This window comes from Canis lupus, chromosome 33, assembly GCF_003254725.2.
Source record: "Canis lupus dingo isolate Sandy chromosome 33, ASM325472v2, whole genome shotgun sequence".
Lineage (NCBI taxonomy): Eukaryota > Metazoa > Chordata > Mammalia > Carnivora > Canidae > Canis > Canis lupus.
The window spans coordinates 27,536,201-27,561,668 of record NC_064275.1 but is presented as its reverse complement, the minus strand read 5'-3'; the positions used below and the strand labels follow the sequence as shown (position 1 = coordinate 27,561,668).

Sequence of the window (25,468 nt, the reverse complement as noted above, 5' to 3'; positions counted from 1 at the left end):
GATTAAGGCAACTCTTTGCTCCTTTAATTGATGTCTTGCCTTATTGCTGGAGTTTAAATCTGCTGTCTTACTCAACTATATATCCAACAATGTAAGACACTGTGCAAACAGAGAATAAGACAGACAAAATCCCTATATGCACATGGAGCTTACATTTTAGTAGAAAAGTCAGATAATAAATTGATAAATATTTACTATACATATTTCAGTTCTATATAAAATACAGCTGAGAAGAGTATACTATGAGATGGGACTGGGAAACACTACTGAAAATAGAGAAGTCAGGGCAGGCTGACCCCTGAAGTCGGAGGTGAGAGCTGAGCTTATCTCTGAATGAAGTGAGAGAGTGAATATGTGGCTGTGGGCAGGAAGAAGCTCCAGGTAGAGGGGACAGCAGGGGTAAAGACCACAAGGCAAGAATGTCCTTGGTGGGCTCAAGAAACAGCAAGAAGCCGAGGATGACTGGAGCAGATAAGGAGGTGGTAGAGGCTGAAATCTGAGAGGTAACTGAGATCTAGACCATGTAGAGCCTTGTAAGCCACAGTAGGGACTTCAGCTTTTATCTTGAGATGGATAGGAAGACATTAAAGCATTTTTGAGTGGAGGAGTGACACAATATAATGTATCTCACTCTTGGAAGCAACCTTCAGGCAGTTGTGTTGAGAATGGACTGGAAGGGAACCAGGTAGGAGCTACAACAACAGTCCAAGCAGGAGCTAATGGCAGCTTGGGCGAGGGTGGTAGCTGTGGAGGTGGTGACAAGTAAGAAGGTAGATTCTGGAGATGTTTTGAGGGTGGAGCCAAAAGGACTTGCTGATGGAAATCCTGTAGCTCTTGCTCATTTGTGGGCCTCTGGCTATGTCAGGCTCTCTGACCTCTTCTTTTTGTAATGTTCCCTTCCCCTATGCCTACCTGGTCCTGACCTCTCAGTTTTCAAACTTACCTACATGTCCTTGAGCAGTCTCTCTGTCCCTTATCTGGCATTCCTGGCTGGCTACCACCCATGCCCCAGAATGGCATATGCAACATTACTGCTGCTTATTTTTATCAATATTTTATATTTGTGTCAAGCTTTACGGTTTAAGCCCTTCTGTGTACATTATCTCATCTGACGTGCTAGGTTTCATAGGCCATTTCATGCTTTTCATTTGGCTCCAGGAGACCTCAAAGAAGAGGCATGAGTCAGCTTTGGCTGAATTTCAGGCAAATTAACTCCTTGGCAGCTGCAAACTTGTCAGGGAGCAGGCACTGGCTGCATGTGAGTATGTAAGAGTGGGTGGGTAAACTGAGCCATGAGGTTCAAGGGATGCACACACCAAGAGGGCCCAGCAAATAAGCTGAGGTCAAGGGACATGTTGATGGAAGGCCTTGGAGAGCAGTGGACCAAAGCCAGGAAAGAGGTCCTAGGGCTGTGGGCAGAGAATTAGGAGTGAGGAGGAAGAGGCAAGTCTGGGGCCTGGAGGGGGTGTACAAACAAGAGAGAAGGTAAAGTCTGAGTGGTCAGCCAGGCCCTGGGGATCAGCTCAGAGCAGGCTTTCAGAAGGGACCCGGCTGTTTGGCTGACTGGTGAGAAGAGCCAGCACCGTGCATCAGGACAAGGCTGAGAAAGTCTCGGCCGCAGGGAGCCAAGGAGCATCCCTAAGGTTTTTCTGTTGAATTGAAGCCAATCCCTCAAAACAAAACAAAACAAAACAAAAGCTGATTAGAGACCAATGCACAAAGTCAAGTGGGGCACCTAAAAAGGTTGGGATGGGGAGCTAGGAGCAGGGAGTAAAGACAGTTCTTCTCTCTGGAGCCTCGTGATCTTAAAGGGAAATCCTCACTTCCAGTTCCACAGGCTCATTATCTGGTAGCTTTAGAGTTTGACCCCTGGCCATTGTCAGGTGCTTTTTTTCTCTTCACCCTGAGCCCATGATTCTCAATCTGGTTCTCAACCTTGTACCTATTTCCTGGGCTCCACCCCAGCACAGTTAAAGCAGAGTCTAGGGCTGTGGGGTCCAGATGGGGTGTTTTTTTTTTTCAAACTTCCCCCAGGGGACTAGAGTGGGCAGCAGGATGAGGCCTGGGGCCGTAGCCACGTGCACCAGTTTCCCCGGGCCCCCTCCAAAGCATCTTCCTCCTTCCTTAGGACATGTTTAATTCTGACAATGGTGCCAAGAGCAAGGATTCATAAATGGATACCGAGCAGATCAGAAAATAAAATCTAATCCTCCTACTGGGTTGGAAGAAAAGCGAAATTCCACCCACAGGGCTGTTTGTGGAAATACAAATGCCGCATCCTGTTCAGCTTGATTCGTAAGAATAGGTCTGGCTGGTGATATGTGCAATATCTTACAAGTATAGGTTTCCTCAGAAGGCCCGCCTTAGGAATCCCAGTGTTGACAGCAAACCTAGGATCACATTCACTCTTGTCAGGGAGGAACACATTTTAGTTGCTTTACCTCTACCTTTAGGATTAGAACCTCAGAAACAAAGATGCTCGAGGTCAAGGTGGTCCATGAGAGATCATCCAGTCCACTAGTTCCTGGAATTTAGTATGCTTCATTTGGGGGCCTTGTAAGCAGCCTGGCTCCCAGGCCCATTCCTGATAGAAACCATTGCTCTCATTCCCCTGCTTTCCAAGGGTTGTTCAGCTTCTGCTAGCGCCATGACCCATAGGCCTCCCGCGGAAGTGATGGCCCCACCTTACCAGTTCTGCATCCTTGCTGCCCAAACTCTGTTCCGGGCTGTCGGCAGATGCTGTGGCATGCTTAATATCCTTATTTAATAAGTATTTATTAGGAACCTATGAGGTGCCAGGCATTATCATAGGTACTAGGGATGCAGGTGTGAATAAAACAGACAAAGGTACCCTCCACAGCTTATATCCTAGTGGGCAAAATTCTCTTTGCATTAGGGACATGAATGTGAAGATGCCTAAACTGCAAGCTCCCTTGAAGACCGCTTTGTGACTTGTGACTCCTGCTGTTCTAAGGGTCTAGCAAAAGGCATAGAGAATACGAACAGCAAAAGTTTGCTGAGTATACCAATGAGTGAATGCCGAGTGGCACACGCCTATCTTCCTCCCTCAGCCTTGTAACATCACCAGGGTTGGTGTCCACGCTCTGTCATGGCCACTCTCTTTAACCATTAATAAGGTTCTATCCTAAATATAGTGGGAACCCACTTACAAAACACCCATACTCCAGGTGTCTTTTTCTTCTTTTTAAAACAGTTCTAAAAAAAAAAAAAAAAAATTAAAACAGTTCTATTGAGATGCAATTCACATACCATACAGTTCACCCACTTAAACTATGCAATTCAATGGTTTTTGAGTATACTATTAGTATTTAGTACACAGATATGCACAAGCAACACCACAGTCAATTTTAGAATATTTTCATCCTCTCAAAAAGAAGGTCTTTAGCTATTGTCTCCCCATCTCCCATCCATCCAACCTTAAGCAACAACTAATATACTTCCTTTCTCTATAGGTTATAGGTTCTCTCTTCCTTCCTTCTACTCTAGACTCTTCATACAAATGGAATCATATGGCCTTTGGAACCTGGCTTTCACACAGTAAAATGTTTTCAAAGTTTATCCATGTTACAGCATGTATCAGCACTTCATTCCTTTTTTATGGGTAAATAATATTCCATTGCATGCATATACCATATTTTGTTTATCCATTCATCAGTTGATGGACAATTTGGGTTATTTTCACCTTTTTGTTATTATGAATAATGTTCCTATACGCACTTGTGTGCAATGTATGGACATTCTGTGTGAACATATGTTTTCATTTCTCTTGGGTATATACATAGGAGTTGAATCACTGGGACATATGGTGACTCTATGTTTGACTGTTTGAGGAGCTGCCAGACTGTATTCCAAAGTGGCCACACCGTACTAGTGTGAGGGTTTGGATTTCTCAAAGTCCTTGCCAATGTTTGTTATAATCTGACTTTTTGATTATAATCATTCTAATGGGTATGAAATATCTCATTGTGGTTTTGATTTGCATTTCTCTGATGACTATCAATGTCAAACATCTTTTCATGTACTTATTGACCACCTGTATATTTTCTTTGAAGACATGTCTATACTGATCTTTATCCATTTTTTAGAGTAAGCTCTATGCCCAGCTTGAGGCTTGAACTCATGACCCCAAGACCAAGAGGCATATGCTCTATTGACTGAGCCAGCTAGGTGCTTCGCCTTTGTTCATTTTTAAACTAGGTTATTTGTCTTTGGTCACTGAGTTGTAAGAATTCCTTATACATTCTTTTTTTTTTAATTTTTATTTATTTACTTATGATAGTCACAGAGAGAGAGAGGCAGAGACACAGGCAGAGGGAGAAGCAGGCTCCATGCACCTGGAGCCTGATATGGGATTCGATCCCGGGTCTCCAGGATCGCGCCCTGGGCCAAAGGCAGGCGCCAAACCGCTGCGCCACCCAGGGATCCCTCCTTATATATTCTGTATACAAGTCCCTTATTAGACAAATGGTCTGCAAATACTTTCTCCATTCTGTGGGTTATCTTTTCACTTTCCTGATTATATTTTTTGAAGCACAAAGTTTTTTCATTTTGATGAAGTCCAATTTATTTGCTTTTAATTTAATGTGAGGAAAGGGTCCAACTTCATTCTTTTGCATGGGGCTATCCAGTTGTCCCAGCACTATTTGTTGAAATGACTATTCTTTCCAAATTGAATGATCTTCGTATCTTTGTCAAAACTCAGCTGACCATAGACATAAGGGGTTAATTAATAGACTCTCAATTCTGTTCCATTGATCAGTATGTCTATCCCATGCTGGGAGCACACTGTCTTGATTACTGTTGCTTTGTGGAAAGTTCCGAAGTCAGGAAATAGGAGTCCTTCCACTTTTTCAAGATTGTTTTGGCTATTCTGGGTCCCATGTAATTCCACGTGAATTTTAGAATCAGCTTCTACAAGCCAGCTGGGACTCTGACAGAAATATGCTGAATCTGTAGATTGATTGCCATCTTAACAAATAAAAAGTCTTTCAATCCACAAGTATGAGATGTTTTTCCCTTTATTTAGCTCTTCAATTTCTTTCAATAATGTTTTTATAATTTTCAGAGTACAAGTAGTATACCTCTTTAATTAAAACTTCCCCAAATATTTTATTCTTCTTAAGTAAACGGAATGGTTTTCTTAGTTTCATTTTCAGATTGTTCATTGTTAGTATGTAGAAATAAAATTGATTTTTGAGTATTGATTGTGCATCTTGCAATCTTGTTGAACTCATTTACTACTTCTAATAGTTTTTAATGGACGGCTTAGGATTTCCCATATGCAAGATCATGTTATCTGAGAATAGAGATAGTTTTACTTCTGCCTTTATCATTTGGATCTTTTTTCTTTTTCCTGAATAATTGCTCTAGCTAGAACTTCCAATATTGAACAGAAAGTGACAAGAGCAAACATCCTTGTCTTGTTCCCAATCTTAGATGGAACAAATCTAGTCTTTAATCATTAAGTATGATATTAGCTGTGGGTTTTTCATAGATGCCCTTTTACAGGTTGAGAAAGTTCTCTTCTAAATATTCCTATTTAGTTGAATGTTTTTATTATGAAAACGTGTTGGATTTTAAATGTTTTTTCTAAGTCTATTGAGATTATGTGGTTTTTGTTTTTTATTCTACTGATGTTAAACCAACCTCAAAATCCTGGAATAATTCCCAATTGGTCATGGTATGTAATTCTTTCTATATGTTGCTGTATTTAGTTTGCTGGTAATTTATTGGAAATTTTTGCATTCATACTTATAAACATTATGAGTCTGTACCTTTCTTTTCTTGAGTGATGTTTTTGTCTGGTTTTGGTATCTGGGTACTATTAGACTAATAGAATGAGCTGGAAAAGGTACTCTCCTGCTTTGGGGGAAAGTTTCTGAAAAATTGGTATTAATTTTTCTTTAAATATTTCTTAGAATTCAGTGTTGAAGACATCTGAGCCTTAATCTTTGCTCATTTCATCTAAGTTTCTAATTTATTGGGATACGATTATTTGTACTATTCCATTGTAATCCTTTTGATTTCTGTAAGGTTGGTAGTAATGTCTCCTTTTTCATTTCAGATTCTAGTAATTTGTTTTCTTGGTCATTCTAGCCAAAGGTTTGTTAATTTTCTTGATCTTTTCAAAGAACAAGCTTTTGTTTTCACTGATCTTTCTGTTGTTTCTCTATTCTCTTAATTCATTAATTTCAACTCTAATCTTTATTATTTACTTATTTCTGCTTGCTTTAGGGTTAGTTTGTTCTCTTCCAGTGCCTGAAGGTGGAAGGTTAGGTTATTGATTTCAGAATTTTTTAAATACAGGTATTTACAACTATAAATGTCTCTCTGAGCACTGTGTTAGCTGTATCCTATAAGTTTTGGTATGTTGTGACTAATTTTCATTCATCTCAAAGTATTTTTCAATTTCCTTTTTATTTTTGAGAGGGAGAAAATACACATGAGCAGTGAGGAGGGGCAGAGGAAGAAAGAAAATCCCAAGCAAGTCCCAGTGCAGACCCCAGGGCAGAGCCCAACATGGGGCTCAATCTCACAACTCAGAGATCATGACCTGCACTAAAATCAAGAGTTGGATGCTGACTGAGCCACCCAGTTGCCCCCCAATTTTTTTATTTCTTCTTTGACCCATTGTATATTTAGGAGTGTGTTATTTAATTTCCACATATTTCCAAATTTCCCAAAGTTCTTTCTGTTGTTGATTTTTTGTTTCATTTTGGTCAGAGAACATTATATTATATTATTTTTACCCTATTTATTGAGGTTTGTTTTATGATCTAGCACATGATCTATCCCAGGAAATTTTCATGAACACTGGGGAAGATGTATGGTCTGCTGTTGTTGGATGGAGTATTCATGATATCTTGTTAGGTCAATTTTGTTTACAGCCCCTCTTTCCTTGTTTCAAGTTTTCTATTTTCTTGCTGATCTTCTGCTTAGTTGTTCTGTCCATTATTAAAAGTGAGAGTGTTGGAAAAAAAAGTGAGAGTGTTGAAGTCTCTATGATTGTTGGGTTGTAGTCTCCCTTCATTTCTGTCAGTTTTATTTCATGTATTTTGGTGTTCTGTTGTTACGTACATATATGCTTACATAATTATTATATCTTCCTGATGGAGTGACCCTTTTGTCATTACAAAATGTCCCTTTGCATTTCTAGTAAGATTTTTTGTTTTAAAGTCTATTTAAAAGTCTGTTATTTGTGTAGCCACTCTGGCTTTCTTGTAGTTGCTGTTTGTATAATACATCTTTTTCCATCCTTTTACTTTCACATCCTTTTACAATCTATAGTTGGATCTTGTTTTTCTTTTTTAATTCAGTCTATCTCTACCTTTGATTAGAGTGTTAGCCCTTTCACATTTTATGTCATTATTGATATAGTTGGATTTATATCTGCCATTTTACTTTTAATCTACATCACATTTTTTAAACTTTTATTCTTCCTGTCCTGCTTTCTTTTGCATTAGGTGAATATTTTATAATGTAGCATTTTAATATCTTTACTGATTTTTTTACTATTTTTCTGAGTTACTTTCTTAGCCACTGCTTTAGAGCTTACTATATACATCTTCCCTTATCAGAATCTGCTTCAGATGTATACTTAATTCCAATGAGTAAAAACATTACTCCTATCTTGTTATTCCCTTCCTCCCTTTTTGTGATATTATTATTATATACACTACATCTATAAGTGCTACAAACTTAGAGTTAGATTGTTATATTATTGATTTTTTATATATGTCTTTTAAAGAAGCAGATATAAGAAAAAAGAATTAGTATATATGTATAGCTTTTGTTATATTAACCTCTGTATTCATCACTTCTGGATCCTTCCTTTTGCTCTTGTAGATTCAAGTTACCATATGAAGTAATTTCCTTACTCCAATACAGCTTTGTTCCCACTCACCTACTTGTGCTGTTACTGGCACATATATTTCTATATGCTATAGGCATATAGCATGTTATATACATATTATTTTACACAATTTTTAAAACAATAAGAGAAAAAGAACAAATATGCATTTATATTGTCTTTTATAGTTACATGGTTACCTTTACTGATACTCTTTGTCTTTTTGTGTGGATTCAAATTACTGGTTAGGGTCTTCTTTTTTCTTTTTTAAGAATTTACTTATTTGTTCATGAGAGACACACACAGAGAGGCAGAGACATAGGAAGAGGGAGAAGCAGGCTCCATGCAGGGAACCTGATGTGGGTCTTGATCCCGGGACCAGGATCGCACCCTGAGCCAAAGGCAGACATTCAACCGCTGAGCCACCCAGGTGTCCCATTGTTTAGGGTCTTTTTTTATAATTTCTCATAAGGTGTCTCTGCTGGCAACAACCCTTCTCAGTACTCGTTTAGCTGAGGATATCTTTATTTCACCTCCATTTATGAAAGCTAGCTTTGCGGAATATAGGATTCTTGGTTGACAGTGTTTTCCTTTGAGCACTTTGAATATATTATCTCACTTCCTCCTGGCCTCCATTGTTTCTGATGAGAAATCAGTTATTAATGTTATTGAGGTTCCCTTGTGACAAGTCACTTTTCTCATTCTGCTTTCAAGATTTTTTCTTTGTCTTTGTTTCAGTATTGGGAGTGGGCAGAGGGAGAAGGAGGGAGAAAGAGAGAGAGAATCTTAAGCAAGCTCTACACCCAGTACAGAGCCCCACCTTGGGCTTGATATCATGAACCTGAGATATCATGACCTGAGCTGAAATTAAGACTTGTACACTTAACCTACTGAGCCATCCAGGTGCCCCTGCTTTCAGTGTTTACAATGATGTGTCTGGTTGTAGGTCTCTTTGCAGCTATCCTACTTAGAGCTTCCGAAGTCTCCTGGCTGTATAATTCTTTTCAATGAATTTAGGAAGATTTCAGCCATTATTTATTCTTGTATGCTTTTCTATTCTGTTCTCCCTCTTCTCTCCTTCTAGTACTCCCATTATGCATATGCTGCTGTACTTAATGGTATACCATACTTTTCTGAGGTCATGGTTTGTTTTTTTGTTTTTTTTTTCATTCTTTTTCTCTCTATTCATCAGGTTGTATAATTCATATTGATCTATTTTCAAGGTTGCTAATTCTTTCTCCTGCCTGTTCAAATCACTGTTGAGCTTTTTAGGTGAATTTTTCATTTCAGTAATTGTATTTTTCTATTTCAGAATTTCCTTTTGGTTCATTTTTATCATTTCCATCTCTTTACTAATATTCTCTGTTAAAAGAGATATTATCATCAAACCATCACCTTCCTTTACTTCTTCAATCATTGCTTCCTTTAGTTTCATTAAAAGAAAACATTTATAATGGCTATTTTGAAATTTTGTTAAATCTGACATCTGGTCACTTTCATGGGCAGTTTCTGTTGCCTGTTCTTTCCGGTAAATGTTTTTTCTCTATTTTTTTCCTGGTTATATGTTTTCTGTTCCTTTGCATGTCTTATAATTTTTTTGGAAACTGGACATTTTAAATAATATTTTATAGCAACTTTGGGTCCCAATCTCCTACTTCTAGGTCTTGTTATTGTTATTTGCTTGCTTATTTGTTTTGTGACTGGCTGGACTGTTTTAGTAAAGACTATTTCCACTTCAGGTCCCACAGTAGATGACCTCTGATGTTATTCCCCAGGTGGTACAGCCTTGGGTATTCCCACAGTCACCCTGGGATGACAGTGGTCTTGGCAGTGGTCTCTTTAATCTTCTCTTTCCTCTGACCACTTGTAAATTTCCCTAATAGTATGTTTGAAACTGCTGTTGGTTTAAACTTCTCCATTCTCTGTTGCAAATGAGGTTAACTCCTTTGGGAAAAGACTTGGAGCTCTCTGTTTTAATTTGTTTCTACCCCCAGGCAAAATCTCAGCCATGGCTCTGGAGCTGGGATTAGGGATGATGGTGTACCTCCTGAGTAATACATCACCCACTTTAGCAGCTGTACACTCAATGAATGAGATGAGTAGCCTCATGCCTCAATTTGCCTCTCCCAGCATGGAATCTCTGCCTTACAAGCTGAGGCAAGGGAGATAGGGGCCCTAGGATTCTCAGCAGTGTTGCACCTATGGTAGAGCCTCTGTTCTATGAGTTGGAGCTAGACAGAAGAAGGAGTTTCCCCTGCTTGGCCACACTCATCCAGAACTTAGCTTTAGCACAGGTAGCTTTGGAACAGGATAAGAAATGTCCTGTGATGACAATTCTTCAACTGGGAGCTGGGGCCCTATGTTCTTGGTTGCACCAGTTTGGAGGGCAATTTCATCTTATGGAACTGGGAGGGGAGAGGGAGAGAGTGGGTCTAGGTTCAAATACCACAGACTCAATGTCATTATTGAGTTTTAGTAGATTTTCTTGAATAAACATTTCTTAATTTGCTGAATGCACTTAGGTCCATTTCCAGAGACTTTATATGGTTGTTTTAAAATATTTTTCACCAAAATATAAATTAAATTAAATGATTTTTACTAGTTTCACTGGAGAGTGGGTCTGTGGAGCTCCTCAAGCTGGAAATGGACTCTTCCAGAACTTATGATGCTTTATTTTATGTAGTAACTGTTTCATACTTATAGCTTCCACAAAACAATATTTTCTAACTTTAATATGCATATAAATCACCTTGGGTAACTTGTTTAAAATGCAGGTTCCTAGAGCCAATCCACCAGAGATTATGATTGTCTATGACTAGGGTGGGAACCAAAAGAAATATGCATTTTAGCATGCTCACTATAGGATTCTTTTTTTTTTTTTTTAAGATTTACTTATTTATTTTAGAGACAGTGGGAGAGAATGCACATGTGTTGAGTCAAGAGAGTGCTGGAGGGAGAGAGAGAATCCTCAAGCAGACTCCCCACTGTGCACAAAGCTCCATATGGAACTCAATCTCAAGACCCTGAGATCATGATCTGAGCCAAAATCAAGAGTCGGATGCCCAACTGACTGAGCCACCCAGGTGCCCTTCACTATGTGATTCTTTGAAAAAAATTGTACTATAAAGACTAATGCACACCAGATAAGATGGATCTCTTTTTCTTCCTCCTCATCTCCTCCTTCCACTTCTATAAGGTTCCTTCTTCTACAGGTTCTATATCTACTAAGGGGCTTTGTAGCTATGGTAGGATCAAATACTGACTATTTAAACATCACATAGTGTGTGTGTGTGTATGTGTGTGTGTTTACACTGAAATCTAGAAATACTCTCATTATAAAAAGTGCCTCCTAGTTGGGGCTGGAGAATCATGCTTTGGGGATGCCAAGCATCAAAGATGACAGATGACCCCAGAACAAGGCTTTTCAAATTGGGGTCAGGAGATCTGCCTCAGAATCTTTATCACTCTTGTATCAGATTTGACTTTTCCTTGATGCTACGTTTGTAATTTTCCTCAAAACAAAGATAAAGAACACCACAGGCTTTGCTGTATTTGGTCTGATTCACACGCAATCAAATGGCAATATGTGCCTCTGCTGAACAAATTAATAGGATTAAAACAGCTATCAAACATGCTATAGCAGAAAGGATTCCTACCACCCAGCTGCACATGGTTATCACTAATGTGAAGTCTCACAGTCATAATAATAGAAAATGAACATTATTTCATATTTTAAAACTCTAGACAGAAGCCATTAGCAATTTTTTTTTCCCAAAGAACTGGCTAATTAAAATAGTAAATAAGGCTACATTATGTTTGGATTTACTCCCGTGGGTGTTTTTTTCATGAAGAAATAGAACATGGATGGCTATGTGATTGTTCTATTGTATATTACAGTTCAACCCTACTTTGATCTATTCTACACTCCCATGAGAGAAGGCCACACTCAGAGGAAAGAGAATTTGTGAGAAAGGATTCTACAACAGCAGGCAAAATTAAGCAAGAGGAGGGCCTCAGAGAGCTCAAGACACCTGGCTTTCTGAGGCACTATAAGAAGCCTGCAAATATTTCCCTTTTAGGTTTAGTAGGTAGGATATTATCATTGTTGTTATTATTTTGAAGATCAAAAAACTTTATAATTCCACTGGGAATTATAAAAAAACATGTTATGGCAAAAATGCAAGTATCAACCAATTTTAACCTTTTTTTTTTCCAGAGTTGCTTATGTACCTTACTCAGTAGGGTATTACTCCCATACCCTTGATGTGTTAATAATTTGGTGGCCTTTATTGGTACCAATTCATTGATAGAAGTTAGGAAATTTCTGGTTTTTCTTTCATGATTTAATGATACTCGATTATTTCTTGGTAATGGTTACCTCAGTTGGAGCTGGGTCTTTAACCAGTATATAAAATTAGATACATGAAAACAAAACTTAAAAACCAGATAAATTATAAGTTGATTATTTTTATCTATAAAACAATATACCTAGGATTTCTTTAATTATAAGTTGTTTGATCCACCATAGAGCTAATTCACATACAATTAATTTACTATCAATAAAAAAAAAATGAGCTTTAAGTTGGGGTTGACTGTCAATCAAAACATGTACCTGACATCCCCATTTAAATTGAGTTCCTTTTATTATACTCTGTCATAGCATATCTTACTCTTCCAACATAACACTTAATGGTTTGTAATTATATATTTATTTGTGAGATTATTTACTAAACATCTGTCTCTCTACTGGAACCTCTGTGGGACAGACCATCTCTCTTTTGTTCACCACCATTTGCCCAATATCCAGCACAACATCTGATCCTTAATTATTTGTGGAATGAATGCCTGAAGAAATCATGAAGTTTGTAACATCGTAAAATGGGGAGGTTGATTGATAGGCTTTAGGATACTCTTGAATCCCTGAAATTGTCTAAGAGGTGTTCATATATGCATTACTCTTGGGAGAGGGCCCATAAGCTTCATTATATTTCAAGGGGGTCTGTGACCTCCCCCAAAGGTATGGAATCACCAGCCTATCTCAGCAATAAGTTCCAAAAGAATTTACCTGTAACCTGAAACAAAGTATGCTACATGTACCTTTACATGGACAGATTTGTGGGTGTAAGTAGAGGTGGGCGTATAATTTCCAAGAACAGAAACAGAAATGCCCCCAGTGAATTTACAGAACAATCCACATTCCCACTTCCCTTGCGTAGTGGATCATTCTATAGTCACTGGGCTCCAGCAGTAGCTGCTTGCATTCATCTGTTTCTTGGCAGCAACATCCATCACTCAAGCCAGAGAAAAGGAGTCTGTAATACCTTCCCCTCACCTGTTTGGGATGCTGACATCCCTCTTTGTGGGAGCTGCTTTTAATAACAAACCTGTAAACCTACCGGTTAACAAAGGCACAGAGCCATGTTTATAAAGCACTGGTGCCCAGGCAATTTGATCAAACAACCCTGGGATTTCCCTTGCCTTGCCCTCCAGCCAGAGAGGAGAGCCAGCCTAATCAGTCCAAGGAGGCCTCTGCGTGCAGCCTGCCTTCACAGTCAACCAGGCAACCGGGGGAGACTGTGAGATGCGCCCAACATGCTAATTGACTATTGTATATTAAATCTCCTCTTCTCTCTCTCTCCCAGCTCCACAAGATGCTTCCCTTCAGTAAATTTCCTCCCTTGTTTTTGTCCTGAAAACGGAGACTTCAAAAGTAAATTTGTCAGGAGAAAGATTTTTGTTGTGCTGTTAACTCTCGGTGATCCGTATTAACAGAGAGGAGCAGCGGTGCAGATAATTCAAAGCCAAAAGCTCTATTTAGCTTTGTAGTTCATTGTTTCGAGGGGCTTGGTGGCAGACTTACCTCCCTAATTATGTTTGTCTTCGCTTCTTATTAAAATGAGTTTGTCTGCCCTACGGCCAAGCAGTTGGGTGACAGGAAGATTCTGACACAGAATTTGTCAGATTCACCAGGGGAAGTCCACAAGGTACCCAGATAATCAAACTCGACTAGATTTGAGTTCACATTCTTAATCACCTGTGATCAATTGCCTTGCTCCTCTGTGACTAAAGTAAGCCAGGGATGAGACATAATTATAGGAGACTAGTTGGAAGGAAATGAGTCTTTACGTTCAGATGAAGATACAAGTCTGTAGTATGCAAAATTGGGTAACAAAATTCGTGTTGACGTTTTCCCTGCCTGGTCCCACAGCCTTCTATTCTGTGGCCACAGTTATCTTTCTGTGCTCATTTCATGACGATCGTCTCTACCTTCCACCCTGCTACGGTTCCCCGTGCTAGTCATCAGGGCTAGTTGCAGATACCTCAAGCTCTCCTCCCCAACACATAGGACCATCTATCTCCACCCAGCAAGTCAGATGTGGTCGTATGCCTAATGCTGGTTAATGAGGTGTGAGTGAAAGTGGCATGTGTCACTTCTAGGTGGAAGCTTCAGAGCCATTATGTGCAGTGCAGCCAGCAGCATCTGAGGCAGCGGCTGCTGTCAGCCTGAGTCCCGAGTGCCTGTGATGAACAGAACTCCTACCAGCCAGTGATGGGCATGTGATAGGACCATGAAATAAATCCCCACTGTTTTAGACCACTAAGGTATTAGGCTTCTCAGTTAACTCAGTGTATCTCTGTTACTGCACACATCAAGCTGCACCATGATGGGGCTGTGTCGCCAGCTAGACACTGAACACCTTAAGGCCAGAATTGTTTCTTCTCCAGTACATGAAGTCTAGTACACAGCATATTTAAAACAACCTGGAAGAAAATGAAGTTCTCTTCCTTTTTGGCTTCTGTAATCTTCCGTGTTTATGTTTACCTAACGCTTGCCCCCCTCTCAGCATCACTGGCTGAAATAAGAAGGTGTCTTTGGTGTTCAGATATATGGGGGACTGTGGAGCTTTTCTTTTGGACACACAAGTAGGAAGCACAAGTAGGAAAAACGAGCAGAAGAACAAAGTGAGGTAAGTCGAGGCCTCATTAGGCTACAGGCATCTTGAATATACTGGTTTCAAAAGGCAGGCAAGATTTTGAAGTCAAATCTTGGGACAACCACGTGGAAAAAACAGTATCCCCAAGTGTTAGGTTTACAAGGGATCATAGGTTCTACCCGGACTGGACTTCTACATCACCATCATCACCATCATTATTATACCAAAATTAACTGAGAACCTACCATATACCAGGCACAGCTCCCACCGCTTTATAATTGACTCATTGGGTCTTCACAGCAATTTAGAAGGGAGCTTTTACTTCCATTTTATGAATGAAGAAACAGAAGACCGGGGAAATAAATTCCCTATGGCCGCACAGCTAGCAAATATCCCTCTGTGAATTCAGCATTCACTCTAGGACCAGGGGACTTTGCTAACTCCCCGTGCATCCCATGTCCTGCCTCCTCCTCCACTCCCCTGGATGGTCCTGCCTCCTAAACCAATACAAAGCAATTCTAGCCTCCTCTCTGGTAGCAACTGTGTGTCCCTTAAGCCTCCCCTTCTCGGGTCTAAACAGCACCGATTCACTCAACTATTTCCCCCTTTTTTTTTTTAATAATACATTTATTTTTTATCGGTGTTCAATTTGCCAACATACAGAATAACACCCAGTGCTCATTCCGTCAAGTGCCCCCCTCAGTGCCGTCACCCACTCAACTATCTCCAATGAAACATTTCCAAAGAGCCTGCGGTCCCTTACCTCAGCTTGGTGATTCACATATGCTAGGGACCAAAAAATGGTTAAATCAGCAGAGCGGAACCAGTGACTTTCCCTTACAGACCAGTATTGAGCAAATGCCTTCTACAATCCCAGTACCTTCCTTTCACCAAATAAAGCAGAGTCCAGAGGCATAAATGGGCCACAATCTGCTATGGGAACAGCTGGCTGGCCGCACATCCTACACACATCTCCACGGAGTGCTAAAGAGTCCACATGTTCAGATCCCCTCCCTCTTACTCAGGTCTCATGTCCATCTCTACCCCTCCCTCCTTCTCCTCCTCCCCCAGGGCCCCGCACCTCTGCTGTCCTGCCCCCAGAGGCAGTGCTGAGAACAGGCGCCCCCACTCACCATGGAGTTCATAGCGAAGTGATTGTGCTGCGTCTGGAGGTCTAGGGCATGCTGGTAGCTCACGCCGATCTCCGTATGGCTCTGGAGGAATAACTCCTTGTTGTGGCTTATCCAGTCGAACATCTAGAGGTGACAAGAAGGTACAGAGTAGTCACAAGAGTCATGGATCCAGCAGTGCAAAACGTTCAGAGCTACTGGAAGGAAAAAAGAGAGTCCTTCTGTTGGTGCCCAGTGAGAACCAGTCATCGTTCTCGGTGTGGGGGTGGCCCACAGCCTGGTTTCCTAGAGAAGCCCTCGCTTTTAGCTAAGGATGCATCATCAGCCTCTGTGTTACTTGATAGAGCCTAAGGGAAAAAGAGAAAGTGAGTAAGAGGATCAGGGAGATGGGTAAAGAAGCTGTTTTCATTATCCCTATCTACTTCCCCTTTGTAAAAAAAAACATTTAGAAAGCTTCAAAAGAGCCCCATGCTTGCTTTAGGGACAAGTGCTGAGAGTACAACGTGGAGGCTTCATCCGTTCCCTATCGCACTAGAAGAAGAGAGAAACCCTTGTTGGAAGCAACAGGGCACCCTGACATCCCCCATCCCACATCACATCGCTCAACCACACACATCGTTGAATCGACTCGACTAACCCACCTTTTCTTGTAACTCCATAGCCTCCCAATCCAAGGGTTTCTGCTATAACCCATCAGGAACCAGAAGAGGAGGATTTTAAGGGTAGGGTGAGTTCTAGCTGGCACAGTGGACACAGTCATCCCCCAACCCCTTAGCTCTCTACCCTGGTTTTTTATTTATTTGGTTGGTTAGGCGTCCACCTCTCTACTAGGGAGCCCACACATATTAAGGAGAGCTGACCAGAATCTCAATTCCAAGGGAGGGGTCATTCTAACAGTTATCCATCCTCAGGATACCAGATCTAAGCCAAACAGTGTAGGACGTTTCCCAGCCAACGGGGTTGTCTCAGAAATGGGAATGCTATCCAATTCAGTACAATAAAACATGAGGGGATGTCTGTCTGGAAGCTTCTGGGAAAACAGAACCTAGTTCTTTAGATATAATTTCTCTCCCCCAATACTGTCATTGTGACCCTGAGCCTCAAATTGTTACAGCCATTGGGTGTTGGCAGCTTAAGGGTGAAGCCCATGAGCAGAGAAAAGGGTGCAGCCAAAACAATGGCAGGAAACAGGCAAGATCCCTGACTGAGCTTTGCCGGAACTAAGCCATGTCTCTGGACTTCCCTAGTACCTGAGCCAAGAAATCCTCTTTATCACTCAAGTGCAGTCAAGTGACAGAGCCAGGAAAAGGTGGGAAGCCTTTGGAAAAAGAGGACTCCTCTACGTGGAACTGAAGCTACATAGTTGGGATGGTCTCAGCTGCAGAGCAGAGCCTGGAGAGGCTGAGTACAGGTGCAGGCTGAGGAACGGCATGGATGGTGCTGCCTTTCTTGAAGGAAGAACTCCAGACTCACTTCTTATTCCCCTTTGAGCAGCAAAGTGACTTTACTTTTTCAGTTGTGGTCAACCAACAGGACACGTGCTATGTGCCAGGCACTGTCCCAGGCAACGGAAAAGCAAAAATGACTAACATGTGGTTCTTGAGTTTAAGTGGTGTAAAGACCAGCGTGGCAAGCAGACAAGGACTCAGATAAAACGTTAGGGCCACTTGGCATAGGACTTGATTAAAACCATGACTTGAAAAAGAAAATCTATCAAGATAAAGCCCCGTAAGTTCTACCAAGCTAGCACCCACTCTTTATGGAGTGGGGACAAGGCTTCCCAGGGGAGGTGTCCCCTGAGCTGAGCCCAGCTCAGGTAGGAATTAGCCAGGTGAGAGGGACGTGAGCTCCAGGAAATGAGGAGCCCAAAGAAGCGAACTTGGGGGCAGTCTGAAAGCATCCTGGCTGTGCTTCTGGGATCTGACACGAGGAGGAGTTGGGGCTGGACAGGCACCAGGACAGTTGAACACAGAGAGCCCTGGAGACAGGCTTTTAGGAGACCCGCACTCTATTCTGTGGGCAGCGAGCAGTGTGGAAGGTTTTTTTTTTTTTTTTTTTTTAAGATTTTATTTATTTATTCATAGAGACAGAGAGAGAGAGAGGCAGAGGGAGAAGCAGGCTCCATGCAGGGAGCCTGATGTGGGACTCGATCCCGGGACTCCAGGATCCCACCCCAGGCTGCAGGCGGCGCCAAACCGCTGCGCCACCAGGGCTGCCCAGTGTGGAAGGTTTTAAACCAAGCACTGAAATGTGATGTGAGCTTTGATTGCAGTGTGGACAGGAGACAGGGAGAAGGACAGAGAGAAGGGTTAGGAGGCGGTCACAGCAATCCTGGTAAGGGACGGGGAGAACCTGGAAGCCTGGCTTAGGGCCAGGGCAGTTGAGTCTGCAAAGCAGGCAGGCTTGAGAACTCCTAGGATGGGGAGCAAGACTCACAATTATTTGGGGGAGGGATGGGGAGGATGAGCTAGGGGACAGCCAGGTGTCTGGCATAGGACCCTGGGTCTTTGGAGGAAAGCTGGCACCAGGGTGCTACCTAAAGAGGAGGGTAGGAATGTGGGATGGGAGCTGAAGGTTGTGAGTTCTGTTTGAGATGTGCCAAGTTTGAGAGGCTCACGAGAGCTCCAAGCAGAGGTACGCGTGGGCAGTGAGACTCCTGCGTCTGGGGTCAGGCGAGGGGCATCGGGCTGGGACAGCTCCCACTGCGGTATAAACATTTCAGGCTTCTGAAGGCACCCGTGCATGGTTTGGAGGGGACTCCCCCTTTGGAGTTCCCCACATCAGTCCCAGCTACCTCTCCGGATAATGAAGGAAGGATGAAAGCCTCACTCTTCACCCTGCGGTATCAGAGGCTGTTTCGGGCTCGGGGCTCGTGCGGAGGTTGGGCTAACCTGTGCTGTGTGCACTGTCCTGGATCTGCCAACTGCAGTCAGTCCCACGGGGGCTCCCCCGACCCCTCAATTATTACTAGGGACAAAGGAAAAACAAAAACAAAAAAAAAAAAAAAAAAAAGAAGACGACAAGTGCCCCAGGAGTGTAGAGGAACCTTATTTTGTAATTTTGATCTTTAAAATTCTGCCTCTCAACCCCATTTTAAAATAATTTCTCATCTCTTTTCTTTATTGAAAAAAGAATCAATAAAGTTAATGAAAGCCCGAAATGCCTGAAGTCCCCGGAATTTGTGATGAAAAGCGCTCACTCCATGCACTTTCTTGGATATCCCAGTGGCCGAGAAGTGACCTTCCCTGTATGTTCTGTTAAATGACTATTTAGATATGCAAATCAGCAGCGGGGTTATGCGCCAGCACCACAATGGTTAGACTGCCTGGGGCTGGTCCAGGCTGGACTGCAGAGGAGGGGCTGCTGGAGGAACGGGGCTCCTCTCCGAATGGGCCTCCCCCACAACGGCAGCGCCCAGGCCTCCACTTTGGAGCATACCAGCAGCTCTCCAATGGCCAAGATCCCGGCAAAATCAACTGTGCTGGAAGCAGCCCCCCGAACAGGTGACACATGTCTCAGGAAGAAAGTAAAAGGCCTACTCTGGGGACCAGATGGTCCCATGTGATCCCAAGAAACCAGAGTCTCTCCAAGGCATCTCTCCCCTAAGAACCAGTCTCAAGTCTTCTCTGGGCCTGAGTCTTCTGCCTAATGGGCTATAACCCGCACCCTTGGTAGCCTGGCCATCCGCAAGGGCCACGGTCATTTCTGCTGCATTCAGTGCATCTGGCTGTGGAGAGAATATGTGCACATCTGTGCAAGTGTGCATGTGTGTGCACACTCATGTGTATGTGTGCACCGAGTAGGGTGAGACCTAGGCTGGCTCCAAGCTTCGTCCTGTCACCAACTCCCTATGAGACTGTGGGCAAGTCTCATTTCTGGGTTTCTCCTCATTTGCAAAGGATAAGTGGTTCCCAGAAAGGAGGTTAAGCTCCCGGTTTAGATTCAAGCCCAGTTTGGAAACTTAAGAAATTTTTTTTTTTTTTCATTCAGAATAGTTTTAATGAGCCTCCTGGATCGGAAGGTATAGTCACTGCTGCAACTTACATTTCTAACTTTTGAAGAAAAGAACGACGATAAGAAAACCACCATCAACAAAAAAAAAGAAAACCACCATCATTTGATAGCCAGGGAAAGGCGATTCCTGAGTCTCAGCCCTGACACTGTCCGGCGTGTTAGAGTTCAGAAGGCCGGTCAGTGAGAAAAGCCTGGTGTCGTGGCTCTTGGCGCTGACGCAAGAAAGAATTAGAGACCATCGGGGCCCAAAGTGAAAGCAGAAAACAGTTTTCTTTTTTTTTCATTTTTTTTTTATTTTTAGCTTTTATTTATTTATAAAGCTTATATTTATTTATAATTTATTTATTTATTTATTTATTTATTTATTTATAAAGACAAAGGCAGAGACAAAGGCAGAGGGAGGAGCAGACTCCCTGTGGGGAGCCTGATGCGGGACTTGAACACAAGGCCCCAGGATCACGACCTGAGCCAAAGGCAAACTCTCAACCACTGAGCCACCCAGGTGTCCCTCTCATATTAATTTTAAACTAAAAAATCTTACAGAGTCATCAGCTCCTGTATGTGGAAAGAAGTAGTAGATCCAGCCCTCCTCCCTCGCTACTGAAGGACACCCCAAAACCCCCTTTCTCGGAGGACAGTATAAGGAATTTGGGCAAACAGCAGAGACCAGAAACCCCCTGGGTCAGGAAGTAGTTCTGGCAAGTGGTACCCTTAAAGACACCCAATTCAGTGGCTGTTGCTATTCCATTGAAAGTACCTCCAACCTCTAAATCTCAGAAAACAGTTTTATTTAAGCAACAGTACATGCTCCTAAGGGACAGCAGGCAGGTTCAGTGAGGAGGAACCAGCCCCCAGGCTGTTTCGGGATTGGATGCCAAGTGGGTCTTTCTGGGCTGGGAGGAGTGATGCCCAGTGGGGTGGTCTCCAACGGAGGCTGTTTCCAGTCCTTTGGGGGCTGCCCCTCTCACAGGCTGGGAGGGGGAGTGTTTGACCCTAAAAGGTTAGTATCAGATCCTGCAGCCTATCTCCACGAGGGCGGGGCTGCAACCGCAGAGCAAATGCATCATAAGGTGTCTAGGGGTTACCCTGGGGAGGAGGAAGAGGAGGGCGAGCCCTAACCTGTGGCTCTTGATCCGTCAGCCCCAAGGTCTTGGAAGCTACAGGGACAGGATGTTGTCCCCCCAGGCTTCTAACGTGTAACCCACTCATCACGGTCCTTTCCCCCAGCTCCTATCTAACTAACTGCCCTCCCTATCACTGTCCCCCGCAGCTCCCCCCACCCCAAGGACTTGGGATCCTGACTTCTTTCAGGTCAAAGGATGAAGATTCCTTGGGGCATTCCTTCCACTGCGCACAGGTAGCTTCTGCCTAACGTAGCCATTCGAACACTTCCTCTCACTGCACCGACCGGGACTGTTTATAGATGGGGACACAGGCTCAGAGGCGGGAAGCCAGGGTCTAGCATCCTTCCCTCCACCCGATGCACATTCACTGAGTGCCCGTTGAACCAGGCTCCTGGGACACTGCCCTGCTTCCTGCATACAGCTGTAGGACCTCGGAGGACTGGGCTCCCCAGGGCAGTAACCCCCACTCCCCCCAACACCCCCAAAAGGCAGCCACCCAGGGGGCCCTGTGAAGCCCCAGAGGTAACGTGCTGCCCTTCACATGGGGCCATTCACTCTCTAACACGCAGCCGACTCCGCTCCCCTCACCCCTGCCCCACCAGGGCATGGGGACCCTGATTCAAAGAGCTCCACTACCTCTCAGCAAATACTTCGTGAATGAAATGAATGCACGACTGAGTTGGCCACGGGCTCTGGGGTTGCTAATCCCCGGACAAGCTGGCCCTTCCTAAACCCCTTCCAGCCAGGTCATTTTATGATTTGATCTATTTGAATTGGGCTCTCTGGAAACGCTTCAACTAGACTGACCCAAAGAGCTTAAAAAAAAAAAAAAAAAAAAAAGATAAAACCACAGAAAATATCTCCACAGTAGTTTCAAACATTTTCATCTGTCTTTATTTATTTATTTATGTTTCGGAGAAGCTACAAATGGTTGGTTCAACAAAATGTACTATGACAACAAAATTCCTCCAAGAGGAAAGTTCATGTCTAAATAATGAAATTTTATCTCTTTGCTTGGAAACTAACATAGTTTTGTCTCATTAAGAGGATGGATTTTACATGTAAGCTACTTGGGTTTTTGGTTTGTTTTTTTTCTTTTTCATGTTTTGCTTTTAACTAAAGTGATTTTTTTTTAATGCTGGCTAAAATTCAGTGAAAATATAAAAATCAGGTTCTTAATATATAATAAATGATTAAAAAGGATCTATTTAAATGCAAATTGGGAAAATAACCAAAACCTTTTCCCCCTTTTCTTATAAAGACAGACATAGCTAAAAGGTTATTATTGTGTTTTTAATGAAGCACAAACTATTTCATAGATCAAAGAAATTAAATAAGGATCTTGGGCTTATTTTCCTTCATTTGCCAAATTTAGCAATGACATCTGATTTAGAGTTTTAACTTTCAAACCACCTTACCACCTACTGTTAGTATTTTATACTGTCTGTAATCATAGATTATATTGGTTTTAAATTTGCTCATATTCAGCTTTGATAAGTTGATTAAGAGGATAGAAGGCAACCAGCGGATTTTCTTTGCCTAAATATGTGCACTCCAATGTCAACGGTGTCTCCTTGACCCTGCTTGTACACAGGAGTGACCCAGCCATAAAAACTTATGCCATAAACAGTGCTAACAACTCCTTGCTGGTGAACCTTGCTACATCTGGGACATACGGTGTGTGGTCAATTCAACAGCAAACTTAGACTGCAAAGAACAGAGCCTCCAAATCTTGGGTTCTAGGACAGATTCAGCTATATAAACTTTGACAAGTTAAGTCATTGATCTGAGCCTCCATTTCCTTATCTGCAAAATGGGATAACACTTTATACTATTTTAACCTTAGGATAATAGTGGGATTCAAATAAGATAACGGTTTCATGTTTCATGCCCTAAGTGCTACGTACTCGACAGATTTTAAAATCCACATAGCGAACATCGTCTAGTACACGTTTCCCTAATGTCTTCATTTAGAGCACAAAATAGATGCCAGGTATGGATTTAAAATTGTAGTAGGTTCACCCTACTGCAAAATCACTGCAGGCTAACAGGAATCACACCTGCACCTCATATGCAAACAGCCTCCCCAAGATGCACCCCCACAGCTATAAACATGCCCAGAGGCACCTGTGCATCCTCCCACCACCTCCACATACACAGAGGGGTTCTCGGGTGCTCTTGCCCACGCAGGACTCAGAGTCCCATGCACCCTCTCTGAGCTATGCTTGAGGGCGCTGGTGCCCTCCTGCCCAACCAGGGTGGCCTGACCAGGACCTCATCTCCCCCTTTTTTTTTTTTTAATTTTTATTTATTTATGATAGTCACACACAGAGAGAGAGGCAGAGACACCGGCAGAGGGAGAAGCAGGCTCCATGCACCAGGGAGCCCGACGTGGGACTCGATCCTGGGTGTCCAGGATCGAGCCCCGGGACAAAGGCAGGCGCTAAACCGCTGGCCACCCAGGGATCCCAGGACCTCATCTCTCCTGCCTTGCTTCCAGATCCTCCCCTCTGCACTCACTCTCCCTTCCCCAACTCTTTCACTACTAGTCTCAGCTCCCTGGCTCTTCATGGTTTTACATTCAGGAGAGACTCCTATTAAAATGCATTATTCCCACAGCCTCCCCTGGAAGTAGTTTATTCTGCATATGGAAATAGCTCAGTGAGAGAGCAAGGCCCTTTGCCAGCATGGCCCAGGGGTGAGAGCCAAACTGAGGTGGCAGGGGAGGCCCCCATCAAGAGAGGTGGAAAGGGAGAGGGAGGGAGAGGCAAGAGGCGCCTGAGGCCTAACTTCCCCACCTTCCAATCTTGCCAGCACAGGAGCTCTAACTGGTGCCAGGGCATACAACACACAGATCCCAGGACACTTAAGACCCTTCAGCCCTGTTTGTGATGACCACTCTCCTAGGACTGCAAGCTCTCCTACTAAAGGAAGAAAGGAGCACAAGGAAAAAAAATATAAAGGACTCCAAATGTGGACTTAGGTTCTAGGTTCCTAGAATTCCACCCTGGAGAGAGCTCGACACCTTGCCCCATGATTTCTGCAAGGCTTGCAGGTCATGGGCATTCCGGGTTCGAGAGACCATCTTAGGACTTGTGCCTGATAGACTGTAGGTGTCAATAAATATCTACCTAAGGAAAGGAGATGCCTGGGCTCTGCCTCATTGTTTTTTTTTGTTTTTTGTTTTTGTTGTTGTTGTTTGTAGGTTTCCGGCACAGTCGACCAGTACACTTTTCTATGTTGCATAGAAGACCAGCAATTTTTATCTTTCACCATAAACCCAGCTGCTCTAGGGAGGATGGCTCATCCCGGTTACCTGGGAGACCCTATCACTGAATCAGCCAGGATGCCAAACAATTTCACTGCCCAGGCTCTGTCTCTAACCTGTAGACATGCTATCAATCCCCTAGCACATTTCTTACACCTTCCATACTCTACATTCCCTAATTCCCAAATCTCCGACCTAGCACTCTAATACGTTGCTCATGTCTAGAAGAGTCCCAGTTTCTCTATAAAACTGGCAAATATCCCGCTGTGAGGAAGGACTGAACAAAAACTCTTTCTCCTTCTGCACAATAATCTGACCTTCATTTAATACCCCAATTCTGTTTCCCTGGAAACAGGGGAAGACAGTACGTGGCAACATGTCACTAAATCATGTTGCCTTGGGTAAGAACATCTACTGTGACACGTAAACTGTGTCTGGACTGGAAAGACTATCAGTGAACTAGTAACACCTGATGGGGACACCATACCTTGGCCTTCCCAGAGCTTGATAACTCTTGTAACTGCCACATGTCCATTGCAGGGGCCCTGGAAGCCGTGCCAGTGAAGCTGCTACAAGAGATATTGGCTCCCGTGGGGCACGGAGCTCTAAAGCCAGGCAGCTTCTGCGACTGGACACATGGCTCTTGTCTCCTGGCAACTGAGCCAGACTGTGGCAAAGACTGTCCTGTGGGAAAGCCATGGTTCCCATATTATACCATCCTTAGGGGATCAGTGTGAAATGCCATCCCCAGCGGTGGTCCTGCAGTCAGCATGTGTCACAGGACCTAAGGAGACTCTCTGTAGGTGTTGCCTCCATATTTCAGAGCCAAACAATATGAACAGCAGTACTGTACCTCCTCCTGTCTTGCCCTTCTCCATCTTCCTCTCTCATTCTCTACTTCTCTCAGGGACAGAGCAGTGATAGTGGTTGGGTGGCAGAGCTGAGATTCAATCCCAGGAGGCTGAGTTCCAGTGCTGATGCTCTTAACTCTCTGGCTCCACCTTCCAAGGTGCTCAGAGCTTCACCCTGGCTATCTTTCCTGTCCTCACCAGACTAGGAGAAGTACATTCTGCCCCTGATGCCTCTGTTTACCCTCCACCCACTCCCTCCCTAACTCCTGGTGATAG

General features: G+C 43.1%; 1 protein-coding gene across 19 annotated transcripts in view; it reads right to left on the bottom strand.

The window, feature by feature from the left end:
* Window positions 1-25,468, bottom strand: part of KALRN (kalirin RhoGEF kinase) — a 659,950-nt gene that overhangs the window by 390,878 nt on the left and 243,604 nt on the right. For all 19 annotated transcript variants that reach the window (XM_035710078.2, XM_025474776.3, XM_049105377.1 and 16 more), the window contains exon 6: window positions 15,939-16,061. In XM_035710078.2, the coding sequence (XP_035565971.2) occupies window positions 15,939-16,061 (123 nt within the window). The remainder of the gene's footprint in view (window positions 1-15,938; window positions 16,062-25,468) is intronic.